The sequence below is a fragment of the Lates calcarifer genome, linkage group LG16_LG22 (assembly GCF_001640805.2).
Source record: "Lates calcarifer isolate ASB-BC8 linkage group LG16_LG22, TLL_Latcal_v3, whole genome shotgun sequence".
Taxonomy (NCBI): Eukaryota; Metazoa; Chordata; class Actinopteri; family Centropomidae; genus Lates; species Lates calcarifer.
Genome location: NC_066848.1, coordinates 25,608,487 through 25,626,858, shown reverse-complemented (window position 1 = coordinate 25,626,858; position 18,372 = coordinate 25,608,487). Strand labels below are relative to the sequence as shown.

Here is an 18,372-nt window from a genome sequence, read left to right as displayed (position 1 = left end):
TTAATATAGAGGATGCATAAAATACAAATACTCACGCTCCTCATTCTCATAAAAGGGCAGAACTGGCTGCTGTTCAGGTGACAGTGAATAGTCTGGGCTCACTTCATATTCATGCACTGGGCCAGCAGTAAGGGCGTCATGACCGTATGGCCGCCGCCCACCACCCAAAGGAAGGTTACACATGGATGCATAATCCTCTGAGAGAGAGACAGAGAGAGGTGTACAGGGAAAGTAAGACAGAAATCAGTGAGTAAGAAATGTCAAGAGCTGCCACGTGATGTAATGGTAATACCAATACTGAGTTCTCACCTTATATATGCTGCCTTTAGGCAATATCATCATGAAACACCCCATAAACTTCCCTTGTTATGCAGCTGATACTCAACTATAGTTGTGATGAAACCAATCAGTTAGCTAAACTTCAAGCCTTAAGGACATAAAGACTTGAATGACCTTCGATTTTCTGTTATTAAACTCAGACAAAACTGAACTTTGAACACAAAGCCACACACCTGAACCATCCCCTAGTTACGCTGCTATAGGCCTAGACTTTGTGCTCTCCCCTCTCTCCTTCTAGACCTGTAAAGTCTGTCTTTGTTATTATTGTTTTCTCTCTTTCTCACTCACTTTCTCAACTCAACTGGTCGTGGCCACCCACCCCGAGTCTGGTTCTGTTTGAGATTTTTTGAGATTTTTGCCTCTTAAAAGGAAGTTTTTCCTTGCTACTGTCACCAGGTGATCCTCATGGTGGGAATTTTGGGAATATTATAAAGAGTACAGTCTAGACCTGCTGTATATGAAAAGTGCCCTGAGATAACTTCTGTTGTGATTTGGTGCTATATAAATTAGATTGATTTGACTACTAGGTGAGTAGTCGGCTCATTAGTCACTGACAGACTTGGATGTTACATAATCTGGACATTCTGTGTGTGATGCACTTATGGCTAACTGTAGGGAATAGATGACAGAGTGTTTGAGGATACTTGTGGGTAATTTGCACTTTGCAATACTTACAGACAGTGGATATAGAAGTTCAGAAATGCTAATATGAATACGGTGAAATTATGCTAAATTATGTTTACCAAATCGTTATGTTTAGAAGGTCATCTGGCTGCTATTTTTTGTTCATTGTCTCATGTTTGTGTTTAGGCAATGAACTGCATTTACATTTGAAAACAAACCAATTCACATTCAGCTTGTGACCACAGAGTAATATGAGGTTTAGGTATAAGTGAGTTCCTTTGTGTCAGCGCTGGCACAAACACAACTAGTAGTTGTGAGACACATAGATATAAAGAATTTTATGGTGTATTTGAGCCTGCACTACAAATGAATGCTGAATGTGTGTGTTGTGTAGTTTGTACCAGTGTTTCTAGGTGGACACAGGGCACAGTCCATGCCCCAGGCCTCTCCGTACAGGCAGCAACACTCTGTGTAAGTGGTCTTCCTGTTGAGACCCAGTGGCTGAGTGCAAGTCAGGGTTTCTGTAACTGTCTGCCAGCAGATCCCCTGGTAGTCTATCAACTCCGCCTCATGTTGCTCTGTAAACACACACTGCATTACTACATACACATACATTGTGTGTTATAAACTCTAAACCATAAGTTTAATAAAGTGGTTTAAATAATAAAATAAAGTGGTTTAAATCTGATTGAAGCATATTAACTAAATACATCTTTCGACATTTCATCAGTATTCACTGGTATTGGTTAGAAATGTAAAGAAGGTGAGAGTGGCCATGGTAGCTAGTCATCTCAAGACAACAAATTATGATTTTGTAATCATTATGTTTTAAGACCACTATCCCAAAATCACAATTTAGTAATCTCATCTCAGGATTTAAAATGCTTTGTGATTACACAAAAAAGGGAGGCAAGAGAAGAAACAAACCACAGAAAGGCAATTATCTGCCACAAAACAAAACAGAAAAGAACACAACAGACAGACTAGAGAAGTGTAGCCAGAAGTTAAAATTATTACTGCATCTACCCTTTTTATAAAACAACTTATTTGACATCAGAAAGTAATATCAGAATATCACTGTTTCACACTATTATTTGGTTATTTTTTCAAAAAATTTTTTAAACTAAACACAACAGATGATCCATTAAATAACCCCTTCAATGAAAATACAAATGTTTACATCAGTTCTGGCCCTTTGTATTTTAAATATGGACTTTAAGGTGGAAATCTGTCTTTGACTTTGGCTCTTCATAAACACTTATGTTCACAATTATTATGGCTGTCTGTGAAAGCATGCATTTCCCCATACATCCACACTGTGACTTACGTATGCACTTAATGTATAACTGAATATAATATGTATACTGAAGCTTGATTTAAGAAATCCTTGTAGAGTATTGCTATTGTGTTTGACACTTTCTGATTAATCTACATGTGCTTATCAGCACAACTAATTATGCATTGAAATTCTTTGTAATGACTGTTATTACCTCACAGTAAAACCCACTAAAATGGAAAATAGGATGGTAATTAGTAAAAATTCCAGGCAGTCCTCTAGTTGAGCCATTTTTTTGTATTACAGAGAGAAAATAAAACACACAAATAATGTGGGGATAGGAAGAATTTGCACTGATGTTTGCAAATGCTTTCTTACCGGACACCTCAGGACTGAAGACACAACGGTTATTGTTGGGGTCCAACACCATGGGAAGTGTACAGAAACACATGTATGAGCCATCTGTGTTCAGACACTGTCCACCAACACACACTGACTCATCCAGGCACTCATTGATGTCTAAAGAAAAAAAAAGGAAACAGAGACATTTCATATGTATTTTGCTTTAAGCAAACTAAGCTAAAAACCTGATCTTGCTGACCAGCCCCACTCCCTCACAGATGCTTGCTCCTATAAAAACAGTTGCATAGCTGAAAACAACAAGAAGCTCATCTTGAAATCTGAAAGCTCATAAACTGTGTTTCCATTTAATTTGAGGGATCTTATAAAAGTTAGGTTTATGTCTGTTGAGTATGGACAGATTGCAGAGTTCATGTTACTGCTGATGTAGAACTGGAAGAAAAAGATGAAAATTAAATTAAAAACTTCTGAATAAACTGCTCTGTTTTTCTTTAAAGGTCCTGTATGGAAGAATTCAAAGCAATTTACATGTAATAATTGCTTTTTCATTGCCAATATGTGAAAAGATTGTAACGGGACATAAAAAAAGATTCATTCCACGGCTTTCTCCGTTGCCTATAACACCCTGTATACTGATTTCTATGTAAAGGAAGCTCAGGGAGAGTTTTCGGGATGCTCACTCCCGAGTGCCCTGCTGCAATAATAGTCTCTCCTCTGCACTTTACAGCACTGGTAATGTACTATCATTATCTTATGAATGGAGTCTACTACCGTTACAAAATGACCAGTCCCCACACAAGAACAAAAACCAGAAAACTTTATCACGTGAAACCTGTTTGGCCAAACGTGAACTAGCCAATGTTAGGAAAAATCTAGGGTCAACATCTGTAGGACATTTGATTTGGTCCTATTTGTGAGTCAGCTGTACCTCTGTAAGCATAACAGAATTAGACCTCTGAATCAACTGAGTCTGGTTTTTAAATCCTCTGATTTGCTGCCATTTGCAGTGGTAGGCAGCAAATGCTTCTTGTTCCACCATAGCTAGTTTTACACTTTCCAATCTTTCTGTTCGGTTTTTCTCTGTGTGTCCACCATTTATGTGTAACAGTGTTCATGGTAACTAGGCTGGTCTTAATTTACACAATTTTACCCAGGAAAGAAATTCTGTCAGGAGCAGCATTTCAGAGTGAAATCACTGTTGTGCTGAGTCAGATGTCAAAGGACAGTGTCTCATTAGAGATTTGACAAAATTATTTTAACTCAAGTTTCACTTACTAGCTTTTTTCTGGAGCTTTCAATCACATCTCATGATCTTCACAGTTACAATGTGTCCTATGCATTTATAATCTGAGTTCTAACTTTTGATTCTGCAAATTCACTCTGAAACATGAAAATGGTGGTTTAACCAAATAATCTAAACTCAGCCTTCACTTACTACCATTTTCTGGAGTGGTTTAAATCTAAGAAAAGCACTTTCTCTCATTTCCTCATTCTCATGTCACTCTACAATGGCTACTGTCAGTAAGGGTAAGAATGCAAAAACATGTAGTAAAAAGTTTTACAGCAAAAAATATAATAATTGTAATTCAGATGATGATTCAACATGATGTACATTTCTCCTGGTTCAGTAGGTTCAGCCCACCCTGTGGGCAGGAACTACTGTGCTCTCCACTCTGTAACAGATCAGCACAGTGGTGGTCTAGTTTAGAACTGGTGTGGTTATTGTTGGTTAAACTGGTGTTTTTAAGCTGCTGCAGGGTGGGCACAAAAGACAAACACACTGTGGCTTGACAGTAAGTTATCAGCTATTTCTGAGTTTCCGATCAGTTTTCAATAATAGCCAAAGGATGAAAATTTTAACTCTTTCTGTCACACACACACACACATGTACATATAGACAAACACACACTGTTTTTGCTGTGTATCATCCTGACCTCTGCACTCCAGTTTGGCAGGATCGTAGTCCTGTCCAGTCTTGCAGTAACACTCATAGCTGCCCACAGTATCCAGACAAAAACCTCCTTTACACACCTCCTGGCCAAACAGTGTACATTCATCTGCATCTGTAAGCAGACAGAGAGAAGGCAGTCACATGTTACATGTTCACAGTTGGTCCTACAGTGGAGAGACGTATTACAATGGTTAGCCAGGAGTATATGGAATGTGGAGTTATGTAGAATTACAATGACTATAATGGTTAGGGCACATGTGTAACTATAACATGAACATATTTAAGTATATGTTAATTTTCATGTAGCATTCAAGTGGCATTAGCGACAGACAGAGATACCCAGAAGGATAGATTGTATCACCATCGCCAGCTGAGAACAGCATCAGGTCAGATTGTGATGTACTCATGTCTTCCCTTAAGCTTCTGATGAGGAAGTGTGTACAATGTGTATTACATTTTTTTTAAAATATATTTCAACAAAATCATTAGATGTGGTTAAGGTTTTTCCCTGTGGTATCGTTCCAATTCAACACAGGCTTCAGTGCTTATTGGTGTACTGTACACTCTTTAAACATATTCATTCAGATTTCTTACATTTTTTAATCATCATTTTGTGTCATCACTAATAGGAGTTTATAAAATTCACATTCACAATTCAGGTACTCAAATAAAATGGCACAGGGAAACTATGAACATCATATGGTAACTAAAGAGAGATTTCAAACACAGTTATCATGTTTTTTAGTCCAGGTTTAGCATTACTTTGTATTTTCACTCTGAGTCTGTGCAAAGAGACAAAGGGGAGCACAGATGTGATGCAAACTAGTAACTGTAATTACTAATGGAAACTACAGTTCACTAATGGCAATTTGCAACTTGTGTGACAACTGTATGTAGGTGAGTATAATATTATGAATTATCTAAAATGATATGAAATTATGTACCATGATGTCACCAAAAATATTTCATCAAACACTGTAGATCAACTGTGTGACCTGTGATGTGACTGGTTAGGCCATGTAGACACAGTAGTCTTACTTTTGTAGCTGTCCGCAGTTGGTACTCCATACAACAAGTCTCCACTGGGAATAAAACCTCTTCCAGATGGACACATCTGGTTAAACTGGTCTGAAAGGAGACAAAAATTGAAGCATGGAGGTTAAGCATCCACTGTTCCAACTGTGTGTGTGCATTGGCATTCCTGCAGTATATGCTGAAACACACTGTGAATGTGTTATGGTACACACTTCCTGAATAAAAGAGAAAATTAATTATCCCCAGTCAACCAAAATGTTTTATTCAGATCAAATAAAAATGGCTAAATAAAAGCATTGTGCAGGTTTTAGAGAGCAAATCACGCCAAGAAAAGCTAAAACTAATGTGATATGCTCAGATTTCTATGATCCATTTTTTTGTTTCACACCAGTTGAAGCCAATAATGGGAACTCTGACTGTGGCAGGAGAATAAAAATGAACTTCAATAGTCTAGTCTAAAATATATAAATGCCGTGACTATTTGAGCCCCAGTGTTATCGGTACCAATATTAACAGTGGCAATGAGGACAAACATTTAAGCTTCAGTCAGAATCAGAATTAATGAAACTACATCCAGACGTTTTAGCACTAGGACCCCTTTCTTCAACCATTCTTCTTAAATAGCTCAACAAAGGGGATGTACACTTATTTGCTTTCTGACTCTCAAATTAAATTGATATGTTATATCCCAGACTTTTGTTATTATCGATCAAATGTAACTTACTCATTTATCTACATACAAAGAACAGGGGCATGGTCTATATAGAATATAATTCTTAAATCTGTGGTGGTGCTGCAATCTGCACACCTCATTAAATCAACCACACACAGAAGCTTTCAAAATGATGCTGATTAAAATGGGATATTAACAGTTTTACTGAAATAGAGCACAAGCTGTGTCTAGCAACTAACTATACTATACTATCTGTGTGATATGGTTCTGTCTCCTCCTCTAACTCACCTGTGCCATTGACGGGACAGGGATGTACCTCACAGTTGTCACCCCAGCCAGCTCCCAGCGTGCAGCAGCACTCCTGCAGGGTGACATGGCTGGTCAGCACACTCTCACACAGGTTCTCATCATTGAGACGATAGTAGCACTCCTTACGCTCCTCTGACAGTACTGAAACAAGAATGCAGGAGAAGAGAGAAAGAACACACATCGGATGGGAAATAAAATTTATTTCGCTCAGTGGTTGTCACTCAGATCAGGACAGAGCAGCCAGTTGTTCCTGACATTTATTGCTACAGAAGTCAACTTTTTCAACTCGAGTGAATTCCAGCAGACATTAAAATATATATTGTTATACTGTACATGTTATACTTGTGTATTCCTCATGTGCAATATTGCCACATTGCCACAATGAATCTGTTGTAATGGCTTTCTGCTCCTCTAACTTTCTACTGCTGCACTGCATACAATTTAAGTTTTGAATGTATTGGTTAAGAGGAGCTTTAATTCTAATCAGATTTTTAAAATGGTTTTCAAATAAGTGCTCTATGTGGGGTTTGGACAAATTGTGTCTTCAAAATGCTTATCATTTTCTTCTGAACTGAAAATATGACATTTAATTTGACAAAAAAACAGGGATTTGTCATTTGAACACTAAAACGTTTTTAATGCTTAACTGCAAAACTCACGTTGCCTATTTGTCCATCAAAGACCTCACCTTTATTGCATTTCAACTGCACACCAACATCACAAGTAATCAAGTTTTTTTTATGGATGAACATGAACTGTTTTAAACTTGACAATACTGCATTCTGTGGATTGTTTTGTCACTGATCAAATGTTTTTCAATGTGACACTGCCAAAAAGAAGATTCCTTAGTTCATATGAAACATTATACAGTCTACAGTCATGTCTGGATTTAATGATGGAGTCATTTTATCCTTTCAAAATTGCTTGCTGTTCCTCTTTAGCAGTTAATAGAAAATGAATCGCATTTTGGCCCTATCTACTGTGTAGATAGCACCTCAATTTGTATGGGGAGATGGTAGTGTAATGTAACCCACTATAAACCCTGATGTCCTCAGTTTTTTGTTAAGATAAGATAATCCTTTATTAGTCCCATAATGGGGAAATTTACACATTTTTAATTTGTACAAAATGTGAGGGTGGGTCACCTGTGGGAACAGGCTCACACTTGGCGATCATGACGTTATAGTCCTGGCCGCTAGGACACACGCATAGGAAGGAACCATCCACGTTCACACACTGAGCTTCTCCACACACACTGCTCAGCAGCTCACACTCATTCACATCTGTGGAAAAGGAACAGAAGAGCATGTTGATAATTATTGTTATATACTGGCCTGCTCATCAGCCTCTTCACATTCAGGAAATCATATGATGTGCATCATCCAGTAGTCGCATACAAACATATAGTTCAGCAGTTGTAAGTTTATTGGAAGAGCTTCAAAAGATCAGTTGCAAACAGGGTGAAACTTAGCAAAGCTAAATATAAAATATGTTCTCCCAAAGGTTCCAACAGTCCAGAGGAGCATCTACTGGGCCAGTATTTTCATGAGCTACAAACATTCATCTGTTGATTTATGCTATGATTTATGTTGTGAAAATCTGTAGTCGAGGTGATTACAGCAACATTAGTCTGAAGCAGGAATCTTTCACTGTACTATTTAGTACTTGGTTTTAGAGTGATGCATTACATTTGGCAAAGCAGGTTACAGTATGTAATGTGTACATGTACAGTAGCATTTGTTGAGCAAAGTCCTTTAAAATCTGTGATTCTGTGGCCTGTGGAGAAGTTCTTCCTGGCATGAATATTTACAGCCTCTCTTTTGTAACAGTGCAGGCACAAATGTAGGACCCAAAAAATGGGTGTTTCATTCAGATGAGAGTCAGTTACTGGTAGTTTGGTGGAAATGATGTCTTAAGTGCATCAGTGCAGTATTGTATTGCTTTGTATTTTCTTCCCACATATGTATGTGGGAAGAAAAACACACGTGCTCAGGTGAAGAGTAAACCATTACATGATCTGGGTAGACAGCAGTACTGGCTAAAAACTGTAGCAGTGCATCAGTCTGTACTGATATATAAATTAATGGTGTAGTCTTCCAGTGGATGTGTGGCATAGTGGTACAGCACTGGTTAGCACTGTCACCCCACATCAAGAAGGCTCTGGGTTCTAACTTGGAGTCTTCTCTCTGCATTTTCCAGCTTCCTCCCACAGTCCAAAGACATGCAGGTTAATTGGTGACTCTAAATTGCTCATAGGTGTGAATGTGAATGTGAATGGTTGTTTGTCTATATATGTTTGCCCTGCGATAGACTGCCAATCTGTCCAGGGTGTACACCGCCTCTCACTCAACGACAGATGGGATAGGCTCCAGCACCCCTGCGACCCTCAACGGATAAGTGGTATAGATAATGAATGACTGAATGTAAAGAATAAATGAAAATGATGATGATGTAATTTTTGTTGGAGTCTGTACTAAACAAATCAAACATGTTCTCTGTAACACCACAATGCTTCACTTATGATGGAATGTTTACAATTTACCTTTTACAAAAAAATGCAGCTCTGATGATCTGGATAATGCTCGGCCATATTGCAATTGTAATTATATTTAGATTAATTGTAATTCTTTATGTCTTGAGCTAAACTGTAGCAAAACACCAGAGAGAAGCAGATTTACACACACTGCTTAAATAACCCTGATGGTCTGTCTCTGTAACAGAAGACAGAATAACTACTATCTGATTTGAGGACATGAAAAAAGTTTAAACAGACAATGATTAGGAAAAACAATGATATTTGTGTTCCATCTTGAATAGAGCACAGAGAGACAAACAGGAACCCTGCTGAGCTGTCACTTCTTCCCTTCAGGCTTTAGTCATTTTAAGTCAACTGATATGAATCCAGAAACAGTTGCTAAACCCAACAAGAAAGATGTCCAACTGACAATACTGCTGTACAGCTTCAGCAAGAATGAAGAGGAAGAAGAGGAGGGATGGAGGAGACAAAAGAGAGAACGAAGTGAAGGTGAAATTAGGAACAAGAGAGAGGAAAGCAGAAAAGATGGGTTGATAAGAGCAGAGGAATAGATGGAGAAGAACGAAGACAGAAGGACAACACGTTCTAGATGGTTAGTTGTATACATCTACAGTTGGTTTTCAAGGATTGTGTGTGTGTGTGTGTGTGTGTGTGTGTGTAAGTGAGTCCATCTGTACTAGCCACAGTGCAGTGATGGTTTGGCAGTGAAGTGGAGGCAGCTGGCTAGACTGAACTTGGGTGGGACCCAGTAGCACTGCCAAAGGACAGATGGGATGTGTGTGTGAAATGCACATACAATATTGAGAAACATAAATGAGAGCATTGTGGTAGTTCTGGTAACATTCTTAATGTGTTTGTGTGTGTTTTGGTGGGGTTAGCCACAGGGGGAGTGTGTGTGGGGGAAGTTTTCTATCAGGGTTCAGCAGGAGGAAGTCTGCTCTGACAGTCCTTCCTGCTGGAGGAAATTTGACTAGATGAGAGCTGCAGGGGCAGGGAAACCACCAGCACCCATCAGTTCTGACTCAATCCAAACCAAACTTGAAGAATACCACTGATTTTCAACATTAGTTCCATGTATTCCTGGTTGGGATTGCTTGGCAATGTTGCTTTCAAAAAGAGAAACAACTAAGGCCAAAGGCCTTTATTTGAGAAATACTGTATGTCATTACAGTGAAAACACACACACACACACACACACACACACACACACACACACACACACACACACTAATAGACTAACTACAAGTTAGTCTATTTTGAATATTCTGGATGGAAATGATGCAATATATTCAGGATGGAAGTGATGCAATATATTTTGAAGGCAGTGGGTTAGCTTCTTTTTTATTTGGTTTGTTATTCCCATAACCAGTGTACTTTATTTTGGATGATTCTTGTAATGATTATATCTGATAAGGTACTGCTTTCTTAAAAATAGAGGTAAAACACTACAGAAAAACAGTTGATTTACTTTGCTGATTTTTTCCATGTCCGTGTTTTTTTTTCTTGTACAGTTCTGCTGATAACTTTCACATGACACAACTGTCACATGACCCATGCATTGCAGGTCATAACTGTCTCTGGAGAATCTCTCTCAGCAGCTTAATGTCCCCACCCTACCAGTGAAGGCAGCACTAGACCCAACCCTAGTGGGCAAAACGTCACCTACATCTATATAGCTTCAAATTATTCCAGCATCTGAAATTGGTAGAGGAAACTGCCTTGTGGTAGACATCAACTGTAGATGTTACATTTGTTAAATGAAGATCTAGTGTGGAGGTCTAATTGTATACATGGCATATGTAAATACACTTTAATACATTACCTCCAGCTTGATATATATTATACCAAAACTTCAATACTTACCCACACAGCCTTGGCGATCCTGGGACTCCTGGTAGCCCTGGTCACAAAGGCATCGGAAGGAGCCCAGTCTGTTCTCACAGAAACCACGAGGGCCACACAGAGTCTCATTGAGGCCACACTCATCAATATCTGGAGAACAAACGAACAAATCCAGACAGTGTCAGATGCTCTTCCTTTAAGTTATTTGTTCCAGCGATACATAAAATTTCTCCAAAGTTTTCCATTATTTTCCTTATTTTTATCTGCTCCAAACAGATGAAAGTGAATGCAGTGGATTAATCAGGGGATTATTACTGACAATGTCTGAAACTGAAGCAGCTGGTGTAAAAAAAAACAAAAAACAGAAATACATTACATGAAGCTTTGACTAAAGTTCAATAAAGAAGATCCTCTATGGGTGAATGACTCCTGCTGTTTTACTTTACTTTTCTCTGTCACCTCTGCTTTCCCACACACATTCACGGTTCCTCAGTCAGTCCTCATTTCTGTCTGTCCATTTCAGCCCTCCAATATGCAAACCACCTCCTCCCCATCTCCACTGTGACCTCCAGGACTTCCAGCAAGTCTCAAGAGACAGTTTTCATCCACCCATCCTCCATCCACCCGCTGGCTCTACTCCATGATCAGCACCAGTATCTAGACTGTGGGGATCCTGTCCTATTCTCTATTTTCAAGGATAAGATGCTTCTCATCATCAGAGTCTAATTGCCAAAACTTCCCTCTGTTTCTACCTCTATATATTGTCACACACTTCCAATTGATCTCTCCTTATTGAACTGGTTTCATAAAAGCAGACACTCAGACACACACACATAGGCTTGAGTCTGAGCCCTCTGCATAAATCATGAAGCAGAGAGCAACAAATATTCCTCCTCGTCTAGACAGCCAGCTCAAAGGCTTCCGTCTGTTTCTTTTCCTCCCATTTTTTTCTTTTCGCTCTGTTTTTTCTAAGGCAGCAGAGGGCATTAAAAACAGCTCTGGCACGGAGACCAACACTCCTGCCATGGTTTAGAAAATAAGATCAGCATATGTGAAAGAAACTGAGGACTTTTTCCTCATCTTTTATTATTGTTTAAAAGGAAGAGATATAGAGGGGAGAAACAGAAGAATGTAGATAAAAATAAATGATGATAAAGGAAAAAGTACTGTGTGTGTCACATGTAAATTCTTTCATTTTGTTTTTCACTTTCAACACTAAAACATTTTCTTCAGTGTTTACATAAAAGCATCATTTGTCATCATCAAGTATAAATACACCAATAAAGTCACTGCATGTTTAATTAAGGATTCCACTGAAATATTTATCCCTGGCACTGAGGAACCAAGACTGTATGAACTCTTCCAGCTCAGTCTTTCAGGTTGAGCAGATAAATGAGACAATTAAGTCTCTTCGTATAGTAAATAGTAATATAAACATAATGATATTAGTTCAGTCAACAACTCACATCGTAAATCTAGGTGAACATAGAAAAATGTCTATTGGACTTGGAGAATGGTTCTACTAGTATATAAATATCCCTCATATTTAACATAGCAGTATAACAATAAGATGCTAGTATCAATATATCTCTCTCCTGGAAGACTTTCATGGTGTTTTACTTGGTTGTTCACATGAAAAGTGGCAGAAATATCTGCATAAAGAATGAAAAAGGAGAACTAGAGAGAGAAGAAACCCATGCCTCCACACAGCTGACCAATCACAGCATTAAGCTGGTGTGAATGTGTGTCACTTTTGTAAAGTTACAGTAATTGTCAGATATAGCTGTTTTATTCCACCACTGACAAATATCCCCAGAAAATTCTTCCCGTTTAAATAATTGTTGAAAACTACAGTGGCTAGCTGTTTTAGGAAGTTACTAAGCTTTAAAAAAAATGTTATTGTGACAAAGTTCTTAAGAATTACTTCTTCAGCAGGAACCACGGCAAGAGACTAAGACATTGTTGGTTTTGATCTTTTCATGGCATTTGTTGAAAATAAAAATTTAAAAAAAGAATAGAATATGGTTTAATTAGGTTGAATGGAGAACTTGGGCAGTTTATCCATCCCAACAGTTCACCAAAGGTCAGAATTAAATGAAAACAACGAGGAGATTTTTCTTAGATATTATATTTAATACTCCTCAATTTAACGAAACCCAAACAGTGTGTGTGTATTTTTTCATTTCAGTGTTGTTGCATATTACCATCACAGGAGGGTGTGTCTAGGTTGGCAGTGAATCCGCTCTCACACACACACAGATAGGATCCTTCTGTGTTGAGACACTTTCCGTGGGGGGAACAGAACTCTGGCTCCTCTACACACTCATCAACATCTGGGACAACACAGGCAAATACCCGCTGAGAGTTGTGTATGCGTGTGTTCATTCATCCAAGTAGCACTACATAGATCATGTCACTATAACAATGTTTAAATCCTGAATCAGAAACACATCTGTTGGTGAGAGGATGTATCACTGCTCCAGCACTCACCTCTGCAACTGGTGCCGTTGATCTGTTGGTATCCCTGTGGGCAGTTACAGGTGTAGGAGCCCATGCTGTTGACACACTCCCCTAAAGCCTCACAGGGCCTAGCATCCTCTACACACTCATCCACATCTAAAACATACACACATTAGTCCTAAAATTCAGTTTATTCTTTAAGAGAGGAATGGTATCATGCTTTTTGATCATGTTGACAAATGAGATCTTGACAAGTATGCATTAAATGTCATGTCAACTGCTACTATTGCTACTATTAGTATTTCAACAAGTCAATGACATTGGTAAAGGCATCTGCTATTGGTGATCGCTCTGACTATCATCAATCACCAAGATCAATGTCTATCAGCACAATCCCTCGGTTGTTGTTATAATTACATTTCCATTGTAAACATTTTGTTTCCTTTGTGACACAGGTCAAGGGAAAGCTTTTGATTGGGTTTGCCAACATTTAATTTGCTCTGTATGTATACAGTACTAATAGTACTCTGGATCATACCGTCACACTGGTCTCCAGCTGCAGACACTCTGAAGCCTGGGCCACACTGACAGGTAAAGGAGCCTTCAGTGTTCAGGCAGTGGCCTCTGGTGCAGACCTGCTGATCCTGGCACTCATCTACATCTAAAACAACACCAACAGTGGAACAGTTACATCACAGAGACAGAAAGCAACAGATTTTTCACACAATTTTAACAGCATCTTAGCTGTTGGAAGAGTAAATAATGTGCTGAGTGCAGTAAATTCTCTTGGTAAGTTCATATTTATATTAATTTATTTAGTAAACAACTTGCAAATAATAATGACCAAGTTGCTCTGAATAACTGACACATACTGTGGAAGCAGTGAGGGCTTCTGATTTAGAATCTGAGTCGCACACAATGTTGAGAGCTGATCGAATTACAGTGAATGCTTGAGGGCTTTAGGTAAGAAGCAAGAGGAAGAAACAGTTCAAGAGGAGATCATGAGATGAACATAACATTAAATAATGAAATTACATTTGCAGCTGCAAAGCCAGAGAGGTTTGTGTTTATCAGTGGTGGAGGATGCATTCAGATCCTAGAAGTGGCAGCACTGCTATATATCAAAATTATAGTTCGAAAATAGACCCTGTCAGTTTTATTATATATTACACTACTGGGTCATTATAATTGATGCATTAATGTGGAGACAGCATTTGACTGGTGTAGTTGGAGGAGTGGGTGCGGGGGTAAATAAGGTATAGCAGTATACTTACCTAACAAGACACCACGTTATTGATGTTGGTCTGCTCTAGTAGCACAACTCACTTTGTGAGTGCAAAGTTACTTTAGCAGATAGAGCTGATGGCCCGAGTTACAAAAACAAAACCGAAGTTGTAATAACGTTAAAAAGTTGACTGTCTGGCAAAAGTCACAAATGAGCATGAAATAAGATCTTGGCACTGTCATCAGTGCATTTCCACTGAACTCTGTTCAACAGTATAAACACAATCATTGGTTTTCCAGTGTTTATTATATTCCAGGTTTATTTAGAGTCTGTATTTATATCAGCAAACACTGCAATAGGAAATAAACTAAACTCTTAAAGTGGGTGAATGAGAAAGTCTACAATAAAAATATGGTCAATAACAAAATAAAATTTTAGAATGGACCTACACCTCATAACACCAGCTCTGGGCTGTCCATTCATGACAGATATGACCAAAACGTGGAGCAACTTTAGTCTCACCTCCTACACACACACACACACACACACACACACACACACACACACAGTTGTAGGAGATGTGACATTTCCCTAAGTTTGGCAGTATCACGCAAACATCTGTGAGCTAGTTTATTAACTTTTATAAAGAACTTTGTTGCACGGCCTAATTATTTCCTCTTGCTACCATCACCATCCATTGCCACCCCACTGTGGCTTGGCTTGCCTTGCATGGTGTGTGAAGAGTCAGAACCTCATAGCTAACCCTCTGTCTGAAAGAGGAGAGATGGGAACACCTTTGGTTTCTGGTAGAAATAACAGCACTTCCAGGAAAATGCAGGCCTATACTGTGTGTTCTTTGGAACGGTTGAGTGGTTTTACTTTTTATTGGTGGGGTATTTTATTCTGCCTGTGTTTTCTGACCTGATTTCTGCATGTGCTGATGGCTAGACATTACGAACCATGAGGTTAGGATTTAATCAAACTATTGCAAGATTGGAGACTGCTTCTAGTTGAGGTGTTAGGAATACATGGACACTATTATGGATAAGCTTGTTTCAAGTAATTGTGCTTGTACTCAAAACTAGGATATCAAGCCCTTGTACTTGGAATTCAGCAAAAGAGGTAGTACTTCATATCTATACTCAGATTATACAGTAAGTAGACATGCTGTGTGTTTAGATTTAACTGACTCTAGGAGGAGGTAGTCTGATGTTGGTGGTAAATCGTGTCAGTCGAGAGACAAGTCCAGAGAGTGCAGCAGACAAGGAGGGTGGGGCTAAATTACACCAATAATTTTGAGGTTTTTTCTGTCTGTTCAGAGTGCATAATCTGTGTATATCTGAATGATGTATTTGTTTATATGCACATGCAACAAAATATGTAAGTCCCCCATAAGTCCAACTTAGTTCAAGACACAGTAATGATTCAAAGGAGCACATGTATTACAATAAGGTCTCAGACACATTCAGTGCCTTCAGAAAGTATTCAGACCCCTTAGCTTTTTGCACACCCCACTTTTTTCCCCATCAGTCTAGACCCAGTAATCCATGATTACAAACTGACAAACCTTTGCTGTGGTGCTCCTTGTGGCAAACTGAATCGATTGGATGTAGTTTAGGAGGGCACAGACTTGTATGTGTAAGTTCCCAGCATTCACACTGTATGTCGGGACAAACACCAGGTCATGAAGTCCAAGGAACTCTCTGTAGACCTCTGTGATAAAGTTGTGGTGAGGGCAAGTGTATAAAACCACTTCTAACTGCACTCAGAACACTCATGTCCTTGTGAATATGACAGGGGGTGCAGCCAAATACAGAGAGGTCCTTAAAGAAAACCTGCTCTTTGGTTCACATGACCTGAAACTGGGGTGACAGTTCATCTTTCAGCATGACAATAACATGAAGTATACAGTCAACACTGGACTGTCCTCAGGATAAGTCTTTGATTGTCTTTGAGTGGCCCAGCTGAAGTCTATAGAACATCTGTGGAGAGAGCTGAAGATGGCAGACCATAGATGCTTCCCATCCAATCTGACAGAGCTTGAGTGGATCGGTCAGGAAGAATGGGATAAACTGCCCAAATCCAGGAATGCAAAGCTTGAGACGAGAAGCTGTAACTGCTGCTAAAAGAGCTTCTACAAAGTAATGAATTAAAGGCCTGAGTACTTGTGTAAATGAGAAATGACATTTTTGATATTAATACATTTCCAAAATTCTCTTTTAACTTTGTCATTATGGGCTATTGAGTGTAGACCAATGGGCAAAACATTTAAATTAATTACTTAATAAAAATAAATCTTCAATGAAGTGTGCAGAAAGCAGAGGTGTCTGGATACTCCCTGAAGCAACTGTGCACATGCACACATACACACACAGTGTTGGACCTACCCACACACTGGCCTCCTTGTGCCAAGAAGCCATTAGGACAGGAGCCACAGTTGTAACTTCCTGGCACGTTGAAACAGATGCCAGAGGGACACACTGTCCTGTTTACACATTCATCGATGTCTGAAAACATATTAGAAAGCTGTCAAAAACAATACCATCACACATAGAAAGGTTTTTATGATATCATCTAACACATCACAGCCTCCTAAACCTCCTGTTATTCCTGAGACCTAATATGGTTTGTGATTACAACACTGACATATTACTATTTTACAGAGTTGTTGCGGTGAACATGTTAGACAACAGCTTTTTCACATATCCAGCAGACACAGAGAAACATCAGCATTCATCTGGAGTTTTATTTGTGTCCACCTGATGAATATGAAGTCCAATATCATCTCTTTTAGCTCTTTTTTTGGTCTCTATCAAAAATCACTATCTTCACCTGTTGGTCATTAACTCTGTCTGCTGTTTGGTGCTGAGCAGGTAGTGGGTTTAAGGAAATTATGTTATTTCTTTAGGACAGATTCTTCATGTTTTTAGCCTGGGAATAGACTACACAATATGTAGCAGTATGTCTAAGCTTTCTTTGAAAGTATGACCATATGACTGTGGTGAATCTGTTTTTGTCTCCAGCCGTCTCATGTATTACAGCTGACAAACCTGAGGCTTTGCCTGAATGTTGCCTTTCACACTTTAAAAACAAAGCACTTTAATTCTATACTATAATAGCACCAGTGCAGATGGGTTCAGCAGTTGAAGATGTATGGTAGGAAAATCTGGTTGTCTGACTCTTTTTTTGGATTCCAAAAGATGTCCAAAAATTCCTACTCCTGAATCTGTTTTTGTATTAATCTTATTAATAGATACCTTGGTTGCATATCGGCATGCATATAAACCTCTCAAAGAAATCAAAATCTGATCCCTCATCCTCCACAGCTGAGAGGAGGAGGTTTTTATTGCAGCTCTAAGGAAATAACCATCAGGCCTGTTTGCCCTCACAGTCCTAATTCAGTATCATTTTGGTGGGTGGGAAGAACTGCGTTGAAATGGCAGGAAACCACGTAATGACAGAGTGCCTCATATTTATATCCCAATAAGGGGGATGAAGCAGGGAGGAGGGTGGTGCAGACGCTGGTAACAGTGTGGTCACTGGTGTCGTCCAAAATTCCACAGATTTATAATTCTATTAGTGTGCACTTTGTGTGCAGAGCTTGTGTTTGTCCAAGTATTTGACCTAGTACTGACCAGCATCAGAGGCTGTGGTTGTGTATAGCATACATAGTATCCTAATGCTTGACGTGAAATGTGCATGTGTGTGCTGATACATATACATATGCCCTTCTCAATCTCTC

General features: G+C 38.9%; 1 protein-coding gene across 8 annotated transcripts in view; it reads right to left on the bottom strand.

The window, feature by feature from the left end:
- The window catches only part of ltbp1 (latent transforming growth factor beta binding protein 1), a 125,113-nt gene that overhangs the window by 5,944 nt on the left and 100,797 nt on the right, over positions 1-18,372 (bottom strand). For 7 of the 8 annotated variants that reach the window (XM_018694680.2, XM_051076770.1, XM_051076768.1 and 4 more), the window contains 12 exons: positions 17,018-17,137; positions 13,944-14,066; positions 13,436-13,561; positions 13,150-13,278; positions 10,967-11,095; positions 7,713-7,850; positions 6,547-6,708; positions 5,589-5,678; positions 4,534-4,662; positions 2,618-2,758; positions 1,365-1,541; positions 36-197 (listed from right to left, as the gene is read on the bottom strand). In XM_018694680.2, coding sequence (XP_018550196.1) covers positions 36-197; positions 1,365-1,541; positions 2,618-2,758; positions 4,534-4,662; positions 5,589-5,678; positions 6,547-6,708; positions 7,713-7,850; positions 10,967-11,095; positions 13,150-13,278; positions 13,436-13,561; positions 13,944-14,066; positions 17,018-17,137 — 1,626 coding nt within the window. The remainder of the gene's footprint in view (positions 1-35; positions 198-1,364; positions 1,542-2,617; positions 2,759-4,533; positions 4,663-5,588; positions 5,679-6,546; positions 6,709-7,712; positions 7,851-10,966; positions 11,096-13,149; positions 13,279-13,435; positions 13,562-13,943; positions 14,067-17,017; positions 17,138-18,372) is intronic. The other variant, XM_051076772.1, reaches the window with a different exon arrangement.